This window comes from Schistocerca nitens, chromosome 7 (assembly GCF_023898315.1).
Source record: "Schistocerca nitens isolate TAMUIC-IGC-003100 chromosome 7, iqSchNite1.1, whole genome shotgun sequence".
Classification (NCBI taxonomy): Eukaryota; Metazoa; Arthropoda; class Insecta; order Orthoptera; family Acrididae; genus Schistocerca; species Schistocerca nitens.
The window spans coordinates 388,289,957-388,310,676 of NC_064620.1; the positions used below are offsets into that span (position 1 = coordinate 388,289,957).

A 20,720-nucleotide genomic window follows, 5' to 3' on the forward strand; every position below is an offset into this window, starting at 1 on the left:
TTTACTTCTTTTACAACAGCTGCAGTGCCAGAAATATCATCCGTACTACTTGATCTCCTAGTCGAACCAGAAACATTTTTTGCGAAAAATTTATCTACTCTGCCAAGCGTTTTTACAACATTGGCGTCTCGTTCTCGCCTTCCCTTCAATAATTTCCGAAATTCCGCCCCACTTAATTTTGTACGTTTGCTTTATTTCCTGTTATTCATGTTAAGGTACTTACAAAATTGTCAACCAAAAGTCAAAACAAAAGCAAAAAAATTGAAAGAAAGCAACACTGTATCCAGTTCCAATCGTACTACACCACACATGAGCACAAAGCGTTTTACTTCAAACACGGCACACGAACACAAAGATTTTTCCTTTAAATACGGTGCATCGCTGTCCAACTCGGATTACTCGACATAACTGTGCTATGAAAGAACGACAATGCAGAATAATTTAATTTCATTGTTGCCTGTTTCTCTGTTATTAGTGAACAGTAGAAGCACACCTGCCGGCTGGAATTCGTCTCATAAAGAAAACGGGACACGGTAGTTCCTTTTTGGGCTACCGTTCCCCGCGTCGCTGGAATTTTAGGTGGGAGGCAAATATGTTCTGAATATTCTTGACACTGTCTTTCAAATTTAAAAAGCAAATGTTTTTGCAATTTATTGCAGTGAGGTATGCTGGATCGTCTTTATCCCACTTATTCTTAGACCATTGTAGCGGTTTCTGTGGGCAGAAAAGACACGACTACAAAGCTTTAAGTAGTATCGTTGGAAGTTGGTGTGGTGTGTTGTCATTTGTGTGAACACTGCTGTTATGTCTACACGCAAGTGCACCTTTTGTTCCAACATAAAATAAAAATAACCTTTCCTCAAAGAGAAAAAGCTTAGTTAAGAAGTTTAATACAAAATTTGCAATGCCACATACTATTCGATTGCACAGAGTAGGAACTTCGATATCGTGCAGGCTGCAGCACCATAAGTAAGACAAACAAAAGTTGGTTTCTTCTTCTTTTTTCGCAAAAAAGTTACTAAGTAAATAAATAAATAATATTATGAGAAGAAAATTTGCTACTCACCTTATAGCAGAGATGCTGAGTCGCAGATAGGCATAACGAAAACATTTTCACACGTAAAGCTTTCGGCCAATGGCCTTTGTCAACAATAGAAGACCCCACCCATGAAGCATGGGGAGGATGTGATGTCGTCGTGTCGTATAATAAGGCGTCCGCATCTCAAAAAAGCTGCCACCGATTGATTACCTGTGTGATCAACTTCCATGGTGTTTGAGGGTCAGGCGAAATCTAGGTCCTCAGCGGACACCAGAATCTCCACCTCATCCACAAACGCAGACTGTAGTGTCGGCAGACTTGCCAACACTACGCACACTAATTGAAAGAGGCGGCCAAGATGCACGCGCTAACTCACGAAGGATGGAGTGAGGTCTGAAACAGGATAAGTAATGAATGCTAAAAAGAAAAGTACGTAGCTCCTTGAATACTTAACTTTTAATCCATCCTTTATATACATCGTTCTTCATGAGACATCTGGAGATTGTGGCGATACAAGTGAGACTCTTTAGATACAAGCTATCTAAGGCTAATGGCGCCTTGCTAGGTCGTAGACATGGACTTAGCTGAAGGCTATTCTAACTGTCTCTCGGCAAATGAGAGAAAGGCTTCGTCAGTGTAGTCGCTAGCAACGTCGTCGTACAACTGGGGCGAGTGCTAGTAAGTCTCTCGAGACCTGGCTTGTGGTGGCGCTCGGTCTGCGATCCTGACAGTGGCGACACGCGGGTCCGACATGTACTAATGGACCGCGGCCGATTTAAGCTACCACCTAGCAAGTGTGGTGTCTGGCGGTGACACCACACAGACCTTGTAGGTTTCGGTGGGGTGTGTGCCACCGCAAGTTCCTTGGTCTTAGAGGTCTTGGTTGGTTGGTTCGTGGGATTGAAGGGACCAGTCTGCTACGGTTATCGGCCCTTTTTCCAAAACTTCAAACACCAACACAGAATAAAAACGAACACTGGAGAAGACAACAGACGACACAGGACAAGAGAGACTTAGACAGAGACCAGCCAAAAGGAATTAAACAGTGGTTGGCCGACCATAGAGAAAAAAAGGAAAATCCAACCACCTAGAAACACACTAAAAAAAATAACCAGTCTAAAATCGTAGGCCGAAGGCCAGACTCAAAACAAAAGAATGACAAACACTCAGATTAAGTAATAAAAGCCCCCTGCCCGAATAAAACGCAAAACTAAGCCTGCCATGGCAGTGTCGTCTGGTAAAAAGACAAGGAGCGTATCAGGCAGCGCAAATTCCTGCCTAAGCACAGCTAAAAGGGGACATGCAAACAAAATGTGGACCACCGTCAACACCGCCCCGCAGTGACATAGAGGCGGGTCCTCACTGCGTAGTAAATACCTGTACGTCAGCCGGGTGTGGCCAATGCGGAGCCGACAAAGGACAACTGAGTCCCTGCGAGTGGCTCGCATGGATGACTGCCACACAGTTGTCGTCTCCTTGATAGCACGGAGTTATATGGTGTGGTCAGATCGCGCCATTCAGCATCCCAAAGAGTGAAAACTTTGCAGCGTAAGACTGCTCGCAAATCAGTCTCCGGGACCCCAATGTCGAGAGACGGTTTACTGGTGGATTGTTTGGCCAGGCAGTCCACGTGTTCATAGCCGGGTATCCCAACATGGCCTGGGGTCCACACAAAGACCACAGAGTGGCCCCACTCCTGGATAGCCATCACCAGCGGAGAGCGAATGAAACACTGGACGATAGCTCGTAAACCGCTCAGGAAGACGCTACAGATAACGAAGGACTCACCTGAGCAGGAGCGGATACACTCTAGGGTACGAAAGATGGCGACCAGCTTAGCAGTGAAAATGCTGCAGCCAGAGGGCAATGAGTGTTAGTCATAATGGTCCCCTAGAGTGAGAGCATAACCGTCACGACCAGCAACCATCGAACTGTCAGTGTAAACAACGCCAGAGCCCTGATACATGGCAAGGATGGAAAGAAAGCGGCGGCAGGCCTCCGGAGGGAGAGAGTCCTTCGGGCCCTGTGCCAATTCAGGCCGAAGGCAAGGGTGGGACACACACCACGGGGGTGTATGCAGAGGGGCCCGGAAAGGAGGTGGAAGAGGGAAAACCCCAAGCACAGAGAAAAGCTCTCTGACACAGACCGGCGCCCCAGCTGGTGTGGCTCAAACATTGCAGAGCATTAAGATGCCGCCAACACATCTGTTTAAGCTCCCGAATATGAGGAAGCCAAATCAATCGGGCATCAAAAACCACACCCAAGAATCGATGTGTCTCCACCACAGCAAGACGTTCGCCAGCAAGTAAAGCCATGGCTCAGGGTGAACTGTTTGTCACTGGCAGAAATGAATAACGCAGGTCTTGGCAGCTGAAAACTGGAAGCCATGCACTACAGCCCAAGACTGCGCCTTGCGGATAGCGCCCTGCAGCTGAAGTTCAGCAGCTGCTAAGCCAATGGAGCTATAGTAGAGGCAGAAGTCGTCAGCATACAAGGAAGCTGATACAGACGTTCCCACCGCCACAGTGAGCCCATTAATTGCAATTAAAATCAGGCAGACACTTAAGACAGATCCCTGTGGTACCCCATTCTCCTGAACTCAGGGGGAACTATGCCTACGACCAGCTGATTGTGTGCACTTGTGCCACTGTCGGGCGTCAGCCTTCCCGCTTGTGGAAACCTGGGAAGGGAGGGACCCAAGGGACCCCTTGCGAGCGAGAGAAGCTGAAGAAGTTGCATGCTGCTGCAGCTTAGAAGCGGGGACGGATGTCCCTGATGGGTGGGGGGGGGGGGGGTGTTGCTCCCGAGGTAGGTAGTGCAGGAGCAACAGGGGGTATAGTGGCCCCTACGGGCAAGGGGGCATGTGATGTACGGTTCACCAATCCGACTGGAAGTCGCGGAACAGATGGGGCTCACACAGTTGCCGTTGCAGCAGCATAGGAGGAAGTCATTCACACAGGATGTAGTCGTTCATATTTCCTCTTAGCCTCAGTATAGGTCAGTCCGTTCAGGGACTTATATTCCATGATTCTGAGTTCTTTCTGTAAGATCCTGCAGTCTGGTGAGCAAGGTGAATGATGCTCTCCGCAGTTGACACAGATGGGAGGCGGGGCACATGGAGTATTGTGATGTGATGGGCGTCCGCAATCTCGACATGTGAGGCTGAGAGTACAGCGGGAAGACATATTGCTGAACTTCAGTACTTAAAGCACTGCATCGCTGGAGGGATATAGGGCTTGACGTCACAATGGTAGACCATCACCTTGACCTTCTCCAGTAATGTATCACCGTCAAAGGCCTAGATGAAGGCACCGGTAGCAATGATTATCCTTCAGACCCCGATGAACGCGCCAGATGAAAACACCTCGGCACTCTAAATTGGTGCGCACCTCGTCATCATACTGCAAAAATGGTCCCTAATGTAAATAATACTCTGGACCATATTTAAACTCTTATGGGGTTTGATGGTAATAGGAACATCCCCCAACTTGTCACAAGCAAGTAACCTTCGTAACTGGGCAGAGAATGCCGTTTTTATCAGTACTGACCCAGAGAGCATTTTGGACAAGCCCTCCACCTCCCCAAACTTGTCCTCTAAATGTTCTATGAAGAACTGAGGCTTTGTGGACATGAAAGACTCCCCATCAGCTATCGTACAAACTAGGAATTACTGTCGCTGCAATCCTGAGACTTACACTGCTCCCACAGTGTGGCCAGGGAGGGGAACGTTTTCGGATCGTATTTCTGGGCTTGAGCTTTAAATTAAGCCCGAGAATGCTTAGAGACTGCTGGCGGCTGGCCACCAGCGAGAGAAAATATACCACATTTCATTGCGCGTCACCCGAGCTGATGCCACCCACTCTGACCAAGAGCCCTCCCCACGGGTGCCACCCAGCCTCAGAAAGGGCCACCTGGCAGGATGGCCATTGGCGGGAGTCCCAATGCCCCAGGGAGATAGGCATCTACTCCTTGGCATACATGGGGAGTTAACAGCGCAGACATCAGCAGAGAGATCCCTGTATTGTCAGGGGGCTACAACCAACAGGGTACATGGCGGCCCCACCACAATGGACTGGCTACTGTGCTGTATATTAGGTGGCAAGTAGTCCATGGTCGTCGTCTGTGCAGAAAGTTGCACTGCTCATTGCATGGCAGAAGGTGCACACAGAAATGTATCCACGTCCAAGAGATGGAGAGCGGGCAGTACTGCAATGCAACGATGAATAAGGTGGTGAAGGTCACAACGCACGATGGACACAATGCACCAAGTTAGGCGCCCTTCACCAATTGGCTTGCTCTTCGGAATAATTTTGAGATATGGAGGTCAAACCCTACAGGGGACCATCACATAAGGGCCGAAATGTTTGAGACTCCTTTTAGTCGCCTCTTACAACAGGCAGGTTCCCTGTGTTCTCAGGGGGCTACAACCAACAGGGTACATAGCGGCTCCACCACAATGGACTGGCTACAGTGCTGGATATTAGGTGCAAGTAAGTCCATGGTCTTCGGCTTCTCAGAAAGCGACACTGCACCATCTGTGGTGGAAATCGTACCCATTAATTTTTCCACACCCAAGAGATGGAGAATGAGCAGAACTGCAATGCAACAACAAGAAGGTCTCAATGCACGATGGACACAATGCACCATGCAAGGCACCCTTCCCCAATTGGCTTGCTCTTTGGAAGAATTTGGAAGTATTGAGGTCAAACCCTACAGGGGACCATTACATAAAGGCCAAAAAGTGTGAGACTCCTTTTAGTCGCCTCTTATGACAGGCAGGAATACCACGGGCCTATTCTCTCCCCTGAACCTGCAGGGGGAGTCACACAGATAAAGGAGAAAGCTTTTCTAAGTTCCAGCAGTGTCACACAGATAATATATTTATTTTTGAAACAACGGTATGTTCTTGCTACCATGCTCTCAACTGCTTTGACTGTAGAAAGGCTGGACCTGAAACCATACAGTAAAGAGCTGAATATATCATTAGATTCAAAATATGGACTCATTTGTTTATGCATGCAGTATTCTATTATTTTTGATATTATGACTATAAGTGACATAGGTCGATAGTTACCTGGAGTTGCTATATCTTCTTTCTTATGTACTGGTTTAACTACAGATATTTTCACACATTCTGGATTAGTACCTACATTTAATATTTTAGTGATTAGTTTAGTCAGTGGTATTACAATAATCTCTAATGATGTTTTTGTCAACAGTATGTTAGATCCTAATGTTTCTTCCTTCCTACATTGCAGTTGCTAGTAATTCAGTTGCCTGTTAGTGAATATTCATTTATGAATTATTTATTGTATGTAGCAACCATAATGATGTTACTTTATGTGCATATTGTGGAATAATAAAAATATATAAAGATTATGACATTCCTCACATATATTGTCTACATTTATCAAAGATTGTGAGCCACAAAAATAAAATTCTATGAGATCTGATGTGAACACTGCACAAATACAGTATGGTTTAATGTTTTCATATAGGAAGAGTCAATTGCTAATGTACCAATATGTTGTGACACATTATTGAAAATTACAGAACATTTTTTTGCAATCTACTGGAATTATAGTGTGCTGAGTATTCATATAAAATGTTTTTTGTTTTGTAAATTTTATTCCTTTTTGTTTTGAATGGGATACTCTAAATGTGGAACATAATGAAACACAGTTCCACCAGTTACAATAATTTCAGTTCACTTTCCTTCAAATGATACATTCTGGATCATATTGCTCCATGAAAGGTAGTAATTTGTTTTTTCATCCTAATTGTATCCTTTACAGATTAGCATAAATTAAGTTAAAACCTGAAACTAAGTTAACATTATAAAAAATCAATTGCCTGGATTGCTTAGTTGGGCAGGCTTACAAGCTAAAGAAACAGAATTACTCAAAAAATTTTCATTTGGTTTCCAAAATGGCTGGTCTAATTTCAAAAGTGAAACTTGACGCTATCTTCTTCTATGCTGCAAATTTTTGGATGTATAAGGGTGGTCAGAAATAGTCTGAAAAGCTTATAAGGGTGTTGCAGGATAGATTATGTTGACAAATAGTTGTTAAGAAAAAATTTAAAGTGCTGCACTATTTTTGAGTTATTTAGCATTGGAGTTAGCCATTTAAGTTGGTTGTTGGTCATGTAAATTCAGGCAACCCACCAGGTTCATTTAGTGTCAATTGTTCTCTTGGTGTATGTGATGGTGCGTGAAAGTGCTTAGCCTTTGACTTAGGTATGATTCTTGTTACCATCTTATGTAAGTTTTTGTACTGCTCTCTTGTTCTGTTTTAGGAAACCAGATGAAGAACATGTCTGGCATTATTGTCTCTGGTGAGCCAGTTTGACTTGTGCTAACTTCAATACTAATCAACTCCAAAACAGTGCAGCATATCAATTTATTTTATTTTATTTTATTTTATTTTTTTAATAATTGTTCCTCAGCACATCCTATCCTTCAACACTTACAAACTTATTAGATTGTTTCTGAAAACCCTGCATAGTCACTTTGAGACATTTGACAGAACTAGCTGTGGTACAATACAGCTTTAGTAAAACCACTATTAACTGTACAAAACTAATATTCAGTGCTGTTCTTGGATAGAAGCTCTATGATCAGTACATTAATTTACTTGGAAATATTTACTATGGCTATGACTGTCAGCCATTGAAAACTGTTCTCAGAAAAGAAATTAAGTCATTTTCCACAATAGAAAATTAATTATAAACTCTTTTCCAGGATGTATATATGATAAATTCATGCCCACATCATCATACGCAGTTCTCAAATTTATGTTCAGGAACTGCAGAACCATATGATTACAAACAAGATATTCCAGTTCTAAGTCACCACACAGGTTTGTGGTACCAAAATTTCTTCTGTGCTTTGTGTCACGAAGAGCAGGACAACTTGGTGCCAGTGACACTTCACTTTGAATGTACCAGAAATCTGACATCAGACCAGGTAAATCATAAAAGTAGACCTATATTAGTGAACAAATTATGACATACAGTACTTCACCAGGTTTTCATACTATTGCATTGTAAGGAATGAAAAGAACATCTATCCACTGATTTGTTCGCATATCATATTCAGTAAGTTCCATTATGAGGGAACCTCTCAGGGACATAGAACAAGTCAAGATGAATATTACCACAGTGATAAAGAAAGAATAAATTGCTCCCATATGCAATATCAAGAAACAATTATTAATAATGGCACATAATTTATGATAAATAATAAGCAGATAGACCACTACTTTGAAATGGCTGCTGTACTATCTAACTGCCACCATCTGTTACTATACATATTAAAACTATGAGAATGTACTTATTATTGTCTAGAATTAACAGATATTATCCATTAATGACATAAAAAGGAAAATTAACTGGAGAAAACTATCAGATTATGAGATGGAATTGTTTTTTAGTTTTTAGCATTTTACTGTTCCCATTTTTTTTCTTTCTTCCAAAAATAGGTCATATGATAATGAGTTTTTAAGAAGACTAAATCAGTTCTGATACCAACTGTGTGACCTAAAGCCATAACAAATATAATGAAATAATTTAACAAATCATGAGACATAATAGCTGGGCAGGAAATGAAATATTAATACAGCTGATGGATACATAAAAAAGTAAAAGTGACAGCACTAGCCTAGCATTCATGACTATTAGTTTCTTTCTTAGGGAGGGTGGGGGGATGGGTTAGGGAAAGCTAAAACGAAAGGGCAGAACACTCAGATCCGAAGATGATAGGAACCCACCCGTTGTGAGGTCTGAATGACCTGTGTTTACATCCTTCTTCCTCATGGAAGGAACTAATAGTTATGAAATCTGAGTGTTTCATGTACTTTTATGCATGTTTCAAATGGCTCTGAGCACCATGGGACTTAACATCTGAGGTCATCAGTCCCCTATGCATGTTTGTCAGCAGTGCTAAAATATTTGCCTAATTATGATCTAGCACATGACCATTAATATATTGTTAGTGGCTCATCTACTGATGTAGGGACCTGGCTGTACACCTTGCATTGTGCCCATAAGAAATTCTTTAAGTAAGAATCAGGTATCATAAGGCAGATGGAAATAGAAACTAAATAAATAAAATGGGAATGATCAGTTAGGACAAAAATATGAGTTGTAATAAAAAAGTAATGGGAATTTATGTTTCTCTTAAATAGAAACTAAATAAATAAAATGGGAATGATCAGTTAGGACGAAAATATGAGTTGTAATAAAAAAGTAATGGGAATTTATGTTTCTCTTAAATAATCTTTAGTTATTCATCAACATCAACATCGACTTTGACCTTTTCAAAGTACTCCCCCTCAGATAAAGGCCTAATACACTTGTGCCAGCTCTTTTTCCACTCTTGAAAACATTTCAGGGACTCACTTCTTGTTACGCTATTCAGCTTCTTCAGAAATCCTATTTTTATCCTGTATATTGGGGCAAAATGATGTCCTTTCATGGTTTTCTTCAGTCTTGGGAAAAGAAAGAAGTTGCAGGGGGCCATGTCTGATGAATACAGTGCCTGGGGCAACGTACTAGTTTTGTTTTCTTGCCAAAACAATCATGAACAGGAATTGAGGCATGAACAGAAGCTTTATTGTGATGTAATTTCCGAAAGTGGTTTTGTCACAGTTCCGGTTGTTTCCTTTGGATTGATTCACGAAAGTGGCACATAACTTTGAGGTGTTATTCCTTACTGACTGTATGACTATAAGGCAGGAACTTATGATGAACTATCCCAATGTAATAAAAAAATAGTGACAAGAACCTTCACATTTGATCGAACTTGTCAAATTTTTTTGGTTTGGCTCTTCAGGCAGTTTCCAATTGGGGCAGTTGGCCCTTGGTTTCTACATTGTACCCATATACCTGTGTTTCATCACCTGTTGTAACCTTCTTTAGATGCCAACATCTTCAGCAACCCCTCTGATAATTTTCTTTACTTCTTTCACATTGTAATGCAGATTAGTTATCATCTCCAATGCCTTCTCAACTCTCTTTGATATGTTTATACTACTTGTAAACTCTTGTCTTACTCATAGCAGATTTGCCAAAAGCCACACTCAGCTTTTGAATTTGATGCTGCACTTTATTCCATATTTCAAGCAAAATTTAATGCAAATTCTTTGATCCATCTTTTTTGAAAGTACAAATCTGCTAAGTGGTCAAAAACACATACAGCCTTTTTGACTGTCAACAATAAACTGAATACTCAAAACAACTGAAAATGCAGGTATACATCAGCAACATTTGTACCAACAAGATAAAAAAATAATTAAAAAAATTAAAAATTGGGTTATAAAGCCCACGAAATTAAAAATTTTCATTGTGTACTTTTTGGTCAAACCTCATATACTCTGACACCAGACCTATGCACAATATTGGCTTTTATTTATCTCAGAGAAACAAGTTATCTGAAATGGTGGTTCTATAGTTGTGATAATAAATGACAATTAAGTATGAATCAAAATAGTAGGGCAGTTACAGCATAGTTCAGTGCATTTACTCATTAATATAAACAAAATCTCATATATAACCAGTTTACAGAAGTTTGAGAAAGATTCTGAAAGTGAAGTTCAAAACAGTGTGAAACACTTTCGTAGGATTGCTATCAGTTACACTGAAAGAGTAAGTCCAACTACAGCATAACATACTATCATAAGCAGATCCTAAGCTGCTCAAGACCTCATCCCCTTAACTGGCAGCAAATAAAAGACCACCAACATGCTCTGCTCACTACATTCTCAACGAATCGCATGGTTACTATTGTAGTCACCACAGCTCATAATTTCTGTACTACTTTTGTAGTGTTCTTCAATAGTTATTCACATTTTTGGGTTAAATATTCCATACACATATATATAAAACACATACATTCCATTGGTGTGCAGACTAAATATATATATCTTTTTCTTATTATGTTAACTAAAAAAGATTTTTACCTCATAACTCAGAACTACTGGATCTAAGTCAAACTAAGTGCTCCCTTCTTCTTGATGCTGAAGTATTTTCTAATCAGTCAGTCTTAAACATAATATTGTATTATTAAAAACTAAGAATACCAGTATTTACAACCTGACTTTTTAGTGTAACTGTAGAGAATGGGTGTTCCTTACAGTAAAACAATTTTGTCTTTTACACTCAAGCACCACAGAAACTTGTATAGGCATGCAATTTCAGATACAGAGATAAACATGCAGAATATGGTGCTGAGCTCGACAATGCCTATATAAGACAACAAGTGTCTGGTGCCGTTGTTAGACTGGTTACTGCTGCTACAATGGCAGCTTATCAAGATTTCAGTGAGTTTGAACGTGGTGTTATAGTTGGCACACAAGCAATAGGACACAGTGTCATGAATTCGGGATTTTCCCATACAACCATTTCATGAGTGTAGCATGAATATCAGGAATCCAGTAAAATCTGTTTAGCGCCCTCCGCCATAAATCATCATCATCATCATCTAGTAAAACATCAAATCTTCACCATCACTGTGGCTGGAAAAAGATCCTGCAAGAACAGGACCAATGGTGACTGAAGAGAATTGTTCAGCATGACTGAAGTGCAACCATTCTACAAATTGTTGCAGATTTCAGTGCAGGGCCATAAACAAGTGTCAGCATGTGAACCATTCAATGAAACTTCATCGAAATGGGCTCCTGGAGCCGAAGGCCCACTTGTGTACCCTTGATGACTGCATGACACAAAGTTTTATGCATTGCCTGGGCCTGTCAACACTGACATTGGACTGTCGATGAATGGAAACATGTTGATTGATCAGACAAGTCTTATTTAAGATTGTATTATGCGGTTGGAAATGTATGGGTATGGAAACAACCTCATGAATCCATGGACCCTACATGTCAGTAGGGGGCTGTTGAAGCTTGTGGAGGCTTTGTAATGGTGTGGAGTGTGTGCAGTTGGAGTGACACAGGACCCTAGATATGTCTAGATATGACTCTGACAGGTGACTCCTATGTAAGCATCCTGTCTCATCATCTGCATTCTTTCATGTCCATTGGGCATTCGGACAGATTTGGGCAATTCCTGCTGGACAATGTGACACCTGACACATCCATAATTGCTACAGAGTGGCTCCAGGAACAATCTTCTGAGAATAAACAGTTCTGATGGCCACCAAACTCCCCAGACATGAACATTATTGAGCATATATGGGATGCCTTGCAACGCACTGTGCAGGAGATATCTCCACCCCCCTCGTACTCTTACAGATTTATGGACAGCCTAGCATGATTCATGGTGACCAGCACTGCCATGTCACGTTGCAGCACTCCTGAGTGCTCACGGGGGCCCTACATGATATTAGGCAGGTGTATCAGTTTCTTTTGCTCTTCAGTGTATATCCCTGTCTTGTTCTCATCTCAATGAGATATAATTTGAAATTTCATGGCAGATTAAAACTGTGTGCCAGACCAAGACTCGAACTTAGGACCTTTGCCTTTTGCAGGCAAGCACTGTACCAACTGAGCTATCCAAGCCAACTCACAACCTGTCCTCACAGCCACAATTCTGCCAGTACCTTGTCTCCTACCTTCCAAATTTCACAGAAGCTCTTCTGCAAAACTTGGAGAACTTGCACACCTGGAAGAAAAGATATTGTGGAGACATGGTTTGGACACAACCTGTGGGATTTTTCCTGAATGAGATTTTCACCCTGCAGTGGAGTGTGTGCTGATGTGAAACTTCCTGGCTGATTAAAACTGTGTGCCGGACCAAGACTATGGCACACAGTTTTAATCTGCCAGGAAGTTTCATATCAGTGCACACTCCACTGCAGTGTTAAAATCTCATTCTGGGATATAATTTTTTTGTGTAAATGTGTGTAAACATTAATATCTTTTGGAAAACAAGTTTTGTAGGCAATTAATAATAACATTAGTCATATGTGTACCATTTGGCCTGTGGAAATGCATCATATTTCTATCACTAGTTCAGTGGCATATTCAGACTGGCTGTAGCTCACCTGGAACTGACTTTGGTATTTTCTGATGAGTATTTCAAATATTTACATATTGTTTTTGAGAGATTCTTGCCACACTGGGCTCACTTGTGAGGGGTCACACAAACTGGATGCTCAGTGGATTAAGGATATCCAGGCAGGGTGCTCACTACTGGCTGCCACCAACCTTGGCTGGCTTGCTACCAAATCTCCCTAAACTATTTCAACCATGGTACATTGGCTAGCAGCGGGATCTAAATTCACACCCTCTTTGAACGAACAATATATACACAATAATACATGATACCTTCTACTTGTAATATCATAATCAAACATACTAATACCACCACTTAATAATTGCTAAGGTTGGTTAGTTGGTTTGTGGGATTGAAGGGAACAGACTGCTATGGCCATCGCTCCCTTTTTCCAAAAAATTTTAACACCCACAAAGAAGAAAAACGCACAATGGAGACGAAAAGAGACGACACAGGACAAGAAAGACTCAGACAGAGACCAGACAAACGGAATTAAAATCACACAGAGTGTGACAGTGGTTGGCCGACCATAGAGACAAAAAAGGGAAAAGCCAACCACCGAGAGACACATTAAAAACTCAGGCTAAAACCGTAGCCCAAAGGCCAGACTCAACACAAAAAAGACAAACACTTAGATTAAGTGATAAAAGCCCCTGCCTGAATAAAACGCAAAACTAAGCCTGCCATGGCAGTGTCATCTGTTAGAAGGGCAGGGAGAGTATCAAGCAGCGCAAATGTATGCCTGATCACAGTTAAAAGGGGACAGGCAAACAAAATGTGGACCACCATCAAAGCCACCCCACAGCGACATAGAGGCGGGTTCTCATGGCTCAGTAAATATCTATGTGTCAGGTGGGTGTGGCCAATATGGAGCCGCCAAAGGACAACAGATTCCTTGCGAGAGACCCGCATGGATGACTGCCACACAGTCCTCGTCTCCTTGACAGCACAGAGTTTATATGGTGTGGTCAGATCGCGCCATTCAGTGTCCCATAGCGCGAAAAACTTTGCGGCGTAAGACTGCTCGCAAATCAGTCTCCGGGAGGCCAATGTCCAGAGATGGTTCACTGGTGGCCAGTTTGGCCAGGCGGTCAACATGTTCATTGCCCAGGATGCCGACATGACCAGGGCTCCACACAAAGACCTTAGAGCGGCCGCAACGGGCAAGAGTATGGAGGGACTCCAGCACAGCCATCACCAGACGAGAGTGACCGAAGCACTGGTCGATAGCTCATAAACTGCTAAGGGAGTCGCTACAGATAACGAAGGACTCACCTGAGCAGGAGCGGATATACTCTAGGGCACAAAAGATGGCGACCAGCTCAGCAGTGAAAACGCTGCAGCCAGCCGGCAATAAATATTGTTCGTAATGGTCCCCTAGAGTCAGAGCATAACCGACACATCCAGCAACCATCGAACCGTCAGTGTAAACAACGCCAGAGCCCTTATACGTGGCAAGGAGGGAAAGAAATCGGCGGAGGAAGGATTCTGGAGGGACTGAGTCCTTCGGGCCCTGTGCCAATTCGAGCTGAAGGCAAGGGCGGGGCACACACCACGGTGGTGTACGCAGAGGGGCCTGGAAAGGAGGTGGAAGAGGGTAAACCTCAAGCCCTGAGAGAAGCTCTCTGACTCGGACCACGGTCATACAACATGACATGGCCCGACGGTCTGGGAGATGGACGACTGACTGAGGGAACAGGAGACGATAATTAGGATGCCCGGGCAAGCTAAGAACATGTGTAGCATAAGTCACCAGGAAGTGTGGGCGCCGTATCTGAAGCAGGGGGACACCCGCCTCCACAAGTAAGCTGTTCACAGGGCTGGTCAGGAAAGGGATATTATGGGGATATTAGTGTTTAACGTCCCGTCGACAACGAGGTCATCAGAGTCGGAGCGCAAGCTCGGTTGAGGGAAGGATGGGGAAGGAAATCGGCCGCGCCCTTTCAAAGGAACCATCCTGGCATTTGCCTGAAGCGACTTAGGGAAATCACGGAAAACCTAAATCAGGATGGCCAGAGACGGGATTTAATCGTGGTCTGGAAAGCACCAGTGGCGAGTCGTATCCTGCTGTGAAGGATTGGGTCCAGCACCTGCAACGCAGAAGGAGATGCTGAACCATAATCCAGGCTCCCATAATCCAGACGGGACTGGATTAACCCCTGGTAGAGCCGTAAGAGGGTAGAGCAGTCGGCGCCCCAGCTGGTGTGGCTCAAGCATCCCAGAGCATTAAGATGCCGCCAACACATCTGTTTAAGCTGCCGAATTTGTGGGAGCCAAATCAAGAAGTTCGCCGGCAAGATAAAGCTGCGGCTCAGGGTGAACTGTTCGTCACCGGCAGAATAGCATAATGCATGTCTTGGCAGCCGGAAACTGGAAGCCATGCGCTACAGCCCAAGACTGCCCCTTGCATATAGCACCCTGCAGCTGACGTTCAGCAGCTGTAATGCCAATGGAGCTATAGTAGGGGCAGAAATCGTCAGCAGACAAGAAAGCTGAGACAGACGTTCCCATCGCCGAGCAAGCCCGTTAATTGCAATTAAAAACAGGCAGACACTTAGGACAGATCCGTGTTGTACCCCATTCTCCTGAACTCTGGAAGAACTATGGGAGGCCGCGACCCGCACGCGGAAGGCACGATGCGACAGAAAATTTCGTATGAAAATCGGCAGCGGACCCAGAAGACCACACTCATGAAGCATAGAGAGGATCTGATTGCGCCATGTCGTATCGTATGCCTTGCGCATGTCAAAAAGACAGCGATGAGGTGCTGCGGCGGGCAAAGGCTGTACGTATGGCTGACTCCAGGCTCACCAGATTGTCGGCGGCAGAGCGGCCTTTACGGAACACACCCTGAGATGGAGCCACGAGGCCCGGAGACTCGAGTACCCAACTCAACCGCTGGCTCACCATCCGTTCGAGCAACTTGCAAAGAACGTTGGTGAGGCTAATGGGGCGGTATCTGTCCACCTCCAAAGGGTTCTTGCCAGGTTTCGAAACGGGGATAACAATGCTTTAACGCGATTGCGGCAGAAACTCACCCTCGACCCGGATACGGTTGTAAAGGTCGAGGAGGCGTCGCTGGCAGTCCACAGAAAGGTGTTTCAGCATCTGACAGTGGATGCGATCTGGCCCAGGAGCTGTATCAGGGCAAGCGGCTAGGGCACTGCGAAATTTCCACTCACTGAATGGAGCATTGTAAGAATCTGGGTGGTGGGTGCGAAACGAAAGGCTCCGACGTTCCATCCGTTCTTTAATGGAGCGAAAGGCCTGGGGGTAATTCGCAGAAGCGGAACTCATAGCAAAATGCTCTGCCAAGCGGTGTGCAATGACGTCGGAGTCAGTACAAACTGCGCCATTCAGTGAGAGCGCAGGGACGCTGACAGGGGTCCGGTAGCCGTAGACGCGTCGAATTTTGGCCCAGACCTGCGATGGAGTGACATGGAGGCCAATGGTGGACACATACCGCTCCCAGCACTCCTTCTTGCCTTGGCGGATAAGGAGGCGGGCCTGCGCACACAGCCGTTTGAACGCGATAAGGTGGGCTATGGAGGGATGTCGCTTGTGACGCTGGATCCACGGTGCGTGTATAGCGTGGAGCGTTGCTAATGATTTGTAGCACCTTGTTCTGTATGATCTGCAGGCGGCGCAGTCGTGTGGGAGCTGCATATCCCCAGACGGGAGCTGCGTACGTCATCAGAGGTCTAATCAGTGTCATGTATAAGGACCTCGACACCCTCCTATTCAGTGTGCTTTCCCTGTTGAGCATTGGGTAGAGCTGTTTGAGCCTCGTGTGCGCTCGGTTGGCAACGTATTCGATGTGGTCCCCCCATGTAAGTTTCCGGTCCAGCCAGACACCAAGGTATCTGACTTTCTCTCGGAAACGTAAGCTGCGCGACATCACCATCTGGTGCAAGATAAGTAACAGCCTGTGGCGTCCAAACCCGAACAGCGACAGCCTCTAAAGGTGTTTGTAGAGGGACAGACTCGCTGTGAAGAGAGTGAAGAACGTAGATGCAGATGCCACCAGATACCCTTTTAGAAGCTGCTCTGTTCCTGTGATAACCCTGATAGACACGGAGGGCGGGGGTTCGCATTGCTGGAAACCAAGTTTCTTGAAGAGCAATGCAGAGGAAAGGGTGAAGGCTGAGAAGTTGTCGGAGCTCAGCTAGATGGTGGAAGAAACTGCTGCAGTTCCACTGGAGGATGGTACTGTCCATGGCTGAGAAAGGCGTGAAGGGACTGGGGAGGCAGATTACGCCGCTAGGTCACTTGCTACCATCGAAACAGTACCCGCGCGAGATCCAGGTCTTCAGCAGACGCCAGAATCTCGACCTCGTTCTCAGACGTTGAGCTTGTAGGAAGCGGTGGGATGGGTGGCACCACAATGTCGGGATTCTTGGGAACCTTTTTCTTTTTCTGCTTGGGAACCTTTTTCTTTTTCTGCTTCTTGCGCTGTGCCTTCGGTGGTTCAGGCTGGCAGGGCTTCACTGGGTAAGTCTCAGGGACGGATGACGACCGTGAGGCCCTACGACCAGTGACCTGTTGTTGTTTAAGCCACTTGTGGGTTTCCCCTTTTCTGCTGGTCTGAACTTGCGAAGGGTGGTCCCTAAGGATCCCCTTCCTGGCGAGAGGAGCCGAAGAAGTCTTACGCTTCTCTGGCTGGGAAGTGGGAACTAATGTCTCTGATGGTTGGGAGGGGGGCGTGTTGCTCCTGCAGTAGATGGAGCAGGAGCAACAGGGAGTGAAGTGCCCCCCACCCCCCACAATCAAGGGGGGCGGAGGATTATGACAGATCATAGAGCCAACCGTATGTGACGACACGGAAGATTGGAGAACTGTTGTTGCAGCAGTGGCATAGGTTGACGTCATTGGCACAGGATGGAGCCTCTCATATTTCCGCCTGGCCTCAGTGTAGGTCAGGCGGTCCAGAGTCTTATATGCCACGATCTTCCATTCTTTCTGGAATACCCGGCAGTGCGGCGAGCAGGGGGAATGGTGTTCTCCGCAGTTAACACAGATGGGAGGCGGGGCACATGGAGTATTGGGATGCAAAGGACGTCCACAATCTCGACACGTGATGCCGGAAGTACAGGGGTATGACATGTGCCCGAACTTCCAGCGTTTAAAACACTGCATCGGAGGAGGGATATACGGCTTCACATCACAATGGTAAACCATCACCTTAACCTTTTCAGGTAGGACATAACCCTCGAAGGCCAAGATGAAGGCACCGATGGCTACCTGATTATCCCTTGGACCCCGATGGACGTGCCGGACGAAGTGAGCGCCTCGTCATTCTAGTTTGGCGCGTAGTTCATCGTCTGACTGCAGAAGAACATCCCTGTGGAATATGTTTAAACTCTTATGGGGCGTGATGGTAACTGAAACATCCCCCAACTTATCACAAGCGAGCAACCTCCATGACTGGGCAGAGGATGCTGTTTTGATTATAACTGACCCAGAACGCATTTTGGACAAGCCCTCCACCTCCCCAAACTTGTCCTCTAAATGCTCCACAAAAAACTGAGGCTTCTTCAACATAAATGAGTCACCATCAACTTGCGTACAGACTAGGTACTGGGGTGAATAATCTGCACTGTCGTCTTTAGCCATACGTTCCTCCCATGGAGTGGCCAGGGAGGGAAATGATCTCGGATCATATTTCTTCCCTTTGAGGTTAGACCTCGATCGCTTAGAGACTGCTGGTGGATGCCCACCAGCGAGAGATGATGTACCACGCTTCATTGCGGGGTCATCCGCCCTGATGCCACCCACTCCGACCAGGGGCTCTGCCCTTGGGCGCCACCCATCCACAGCAAAGACCACCTGGCAGGATGGCCTTTGCTGGGAGTCCTGATGCCTCAGAGGGATAGGCATCTACTCCTCAGCATACGTGGGGAGTTAGCACCTCAGGCATCAGCAGTGTGATCCCTGTGTAGTCAGGGGGCTACCACCTAGAGGGTACATGACGACCCTACCACAATGGACTGGCTACCATGCTGGATGTCGGGTGTCGAATATCCGTGTATATCACGATGGTGAAGATGGAAGTACACAATGGAGGGAATGTATGTTACCCGGAACACACTGCAGCTGATGTGGCTGGAAGCTCGGTGTAAGTCCAACTCAATGACAATAACGAATGTGCCAGATCTTAGGGCAAGATGGATATATAATGCACCACATAAGACGTCCTTCCCCAAATGGTATGCAGTAACAGAAAATTTTGGAATGTAGTGGTCAGACCCCTTCGGGGACCATCACATATAGCCCGAAACGTTTGAGACTCCTTTTAGTCACCTCTTACGGCAGGCATGAATACCGTGGGCCTATGTTTACCCACGAATCTGCAGGGGGGTATTGCGCAATCATCTGAGGTTCTGAGGGCTACGGGTATGCTAACTGAGTCATAGTGTGAGGTTGCAGAAGTTCAACACACTTCCCCCCACCGTTTGCCAATCAGTTCACTGGGTGACAATATGGTGTCAGTGGTACATGTGTGAGCAAAACATCAAGGTGGCCGGCCTCCCTCACCTCGGCAGCCATGGATGCAGCAGCCGCACAGCAATCCCAGTAATAAACAACAACACAAGTGCTCCATGCTTCCTGTTTCTCCAACATATTTTATCACTCATGATGGGCGAAATTGTCCTAAGCCGTGGGCTGTTTGCTGCCAGTGCAACAAAACAGGCCACATTGCTCCTGTTTGTAATGCATAATTCCAACAGCCTATTACATACCCAATACATGTTTTATTGATGTCAAGGTTTATCAGAACGTTTTACACATGCAAGTCGAGACTGGTGCTGCTGTGTCATTACACGACTTGCAAATGTACATGGACGTGGGTTCTCCCCCTTTAGCACCAGTGTCACATTCACACATTCATTCATCACCTACAATAAAGAAAGCATTCTGCTATTAGGCAGTTTATTGGCCCTGGTCACAAGTAAATCTGTGGTTCGTCCACTGACTTTTCTGGTGGTGAACAATGCAGACACTGAAAATATGTTTGGTTTGGACGCTTTTAACCTTTTTTGGTTAACTATTTCTGATGCAGTTAATCTCATCTCCAATCAAATGCCTGATACACACCTCAAATATTTATGCTCTGAATTAACTGCCCTGTTTCCTGTGGGATTGGGATGTGCCAATAATTTCAAAGCCCACTTCACAATGAAACCTTTGGCCAGACTCCATTTCTTTTGGACTTGTCCAATGCAGATGGTACTCTGTGGCCAAGTTGAGGTGGAGCTCAACCACCTCACAGCCTCCTGGGTCAACCAACCAATTGCATCCAGTGAATGAGCTAGTCATTGTCAAGAAGCTGACAGGATGGTTATGCCTTTGTGGCGATTTCAAAGTTTCTGTCAATGCCCTGTTTTGCCCTGACAAACTTTTACTAAGCTTGCTGGAGGTCAGTATTCTTTGAATATCGATCTCTCCAATGCATATTTGCAGCTTCCCATTGACGATGACTCTCAATGGCTCTTGGTCATTAACAGGCCTTTTGGCTTGTATCAATACTTGCAGTTACCATTTGATGTGGCAGTACCCTGGTGATTTTTCAATGGTTTCTTGAACAACTTACTAGGTCTGTGCCTGGCTGTGCTAACTATCTTAATGATATTATGGTCTCTGGCTCCTTTACTGCTGAACATCTCAACAA

At 45.0% G+C, this 20,720-nt stretch overlaps 1 protein-coding gene across 1 annotated transcript in view; it reads left to right on the forward strand.

Moving 5' to 3' along the window:
* Positions 1-20,720, forward strand: part of LOC126195656 (uncharacterized) — a 175,932-nt gene that overhangs the window by 105,118 nt on the left and 50,094 nt on the right. Inside the window, exon 5 of the mRNA XM_049934280.1 lies at positions 7,782-8,006. Coding sequence (XP_049790237.1) covers positions 7,782-8,006 — 225 coding nt within the window. The remainder of the gene's footprint in view (positions 1-7,781; positions 8,007-20,720) is intronic.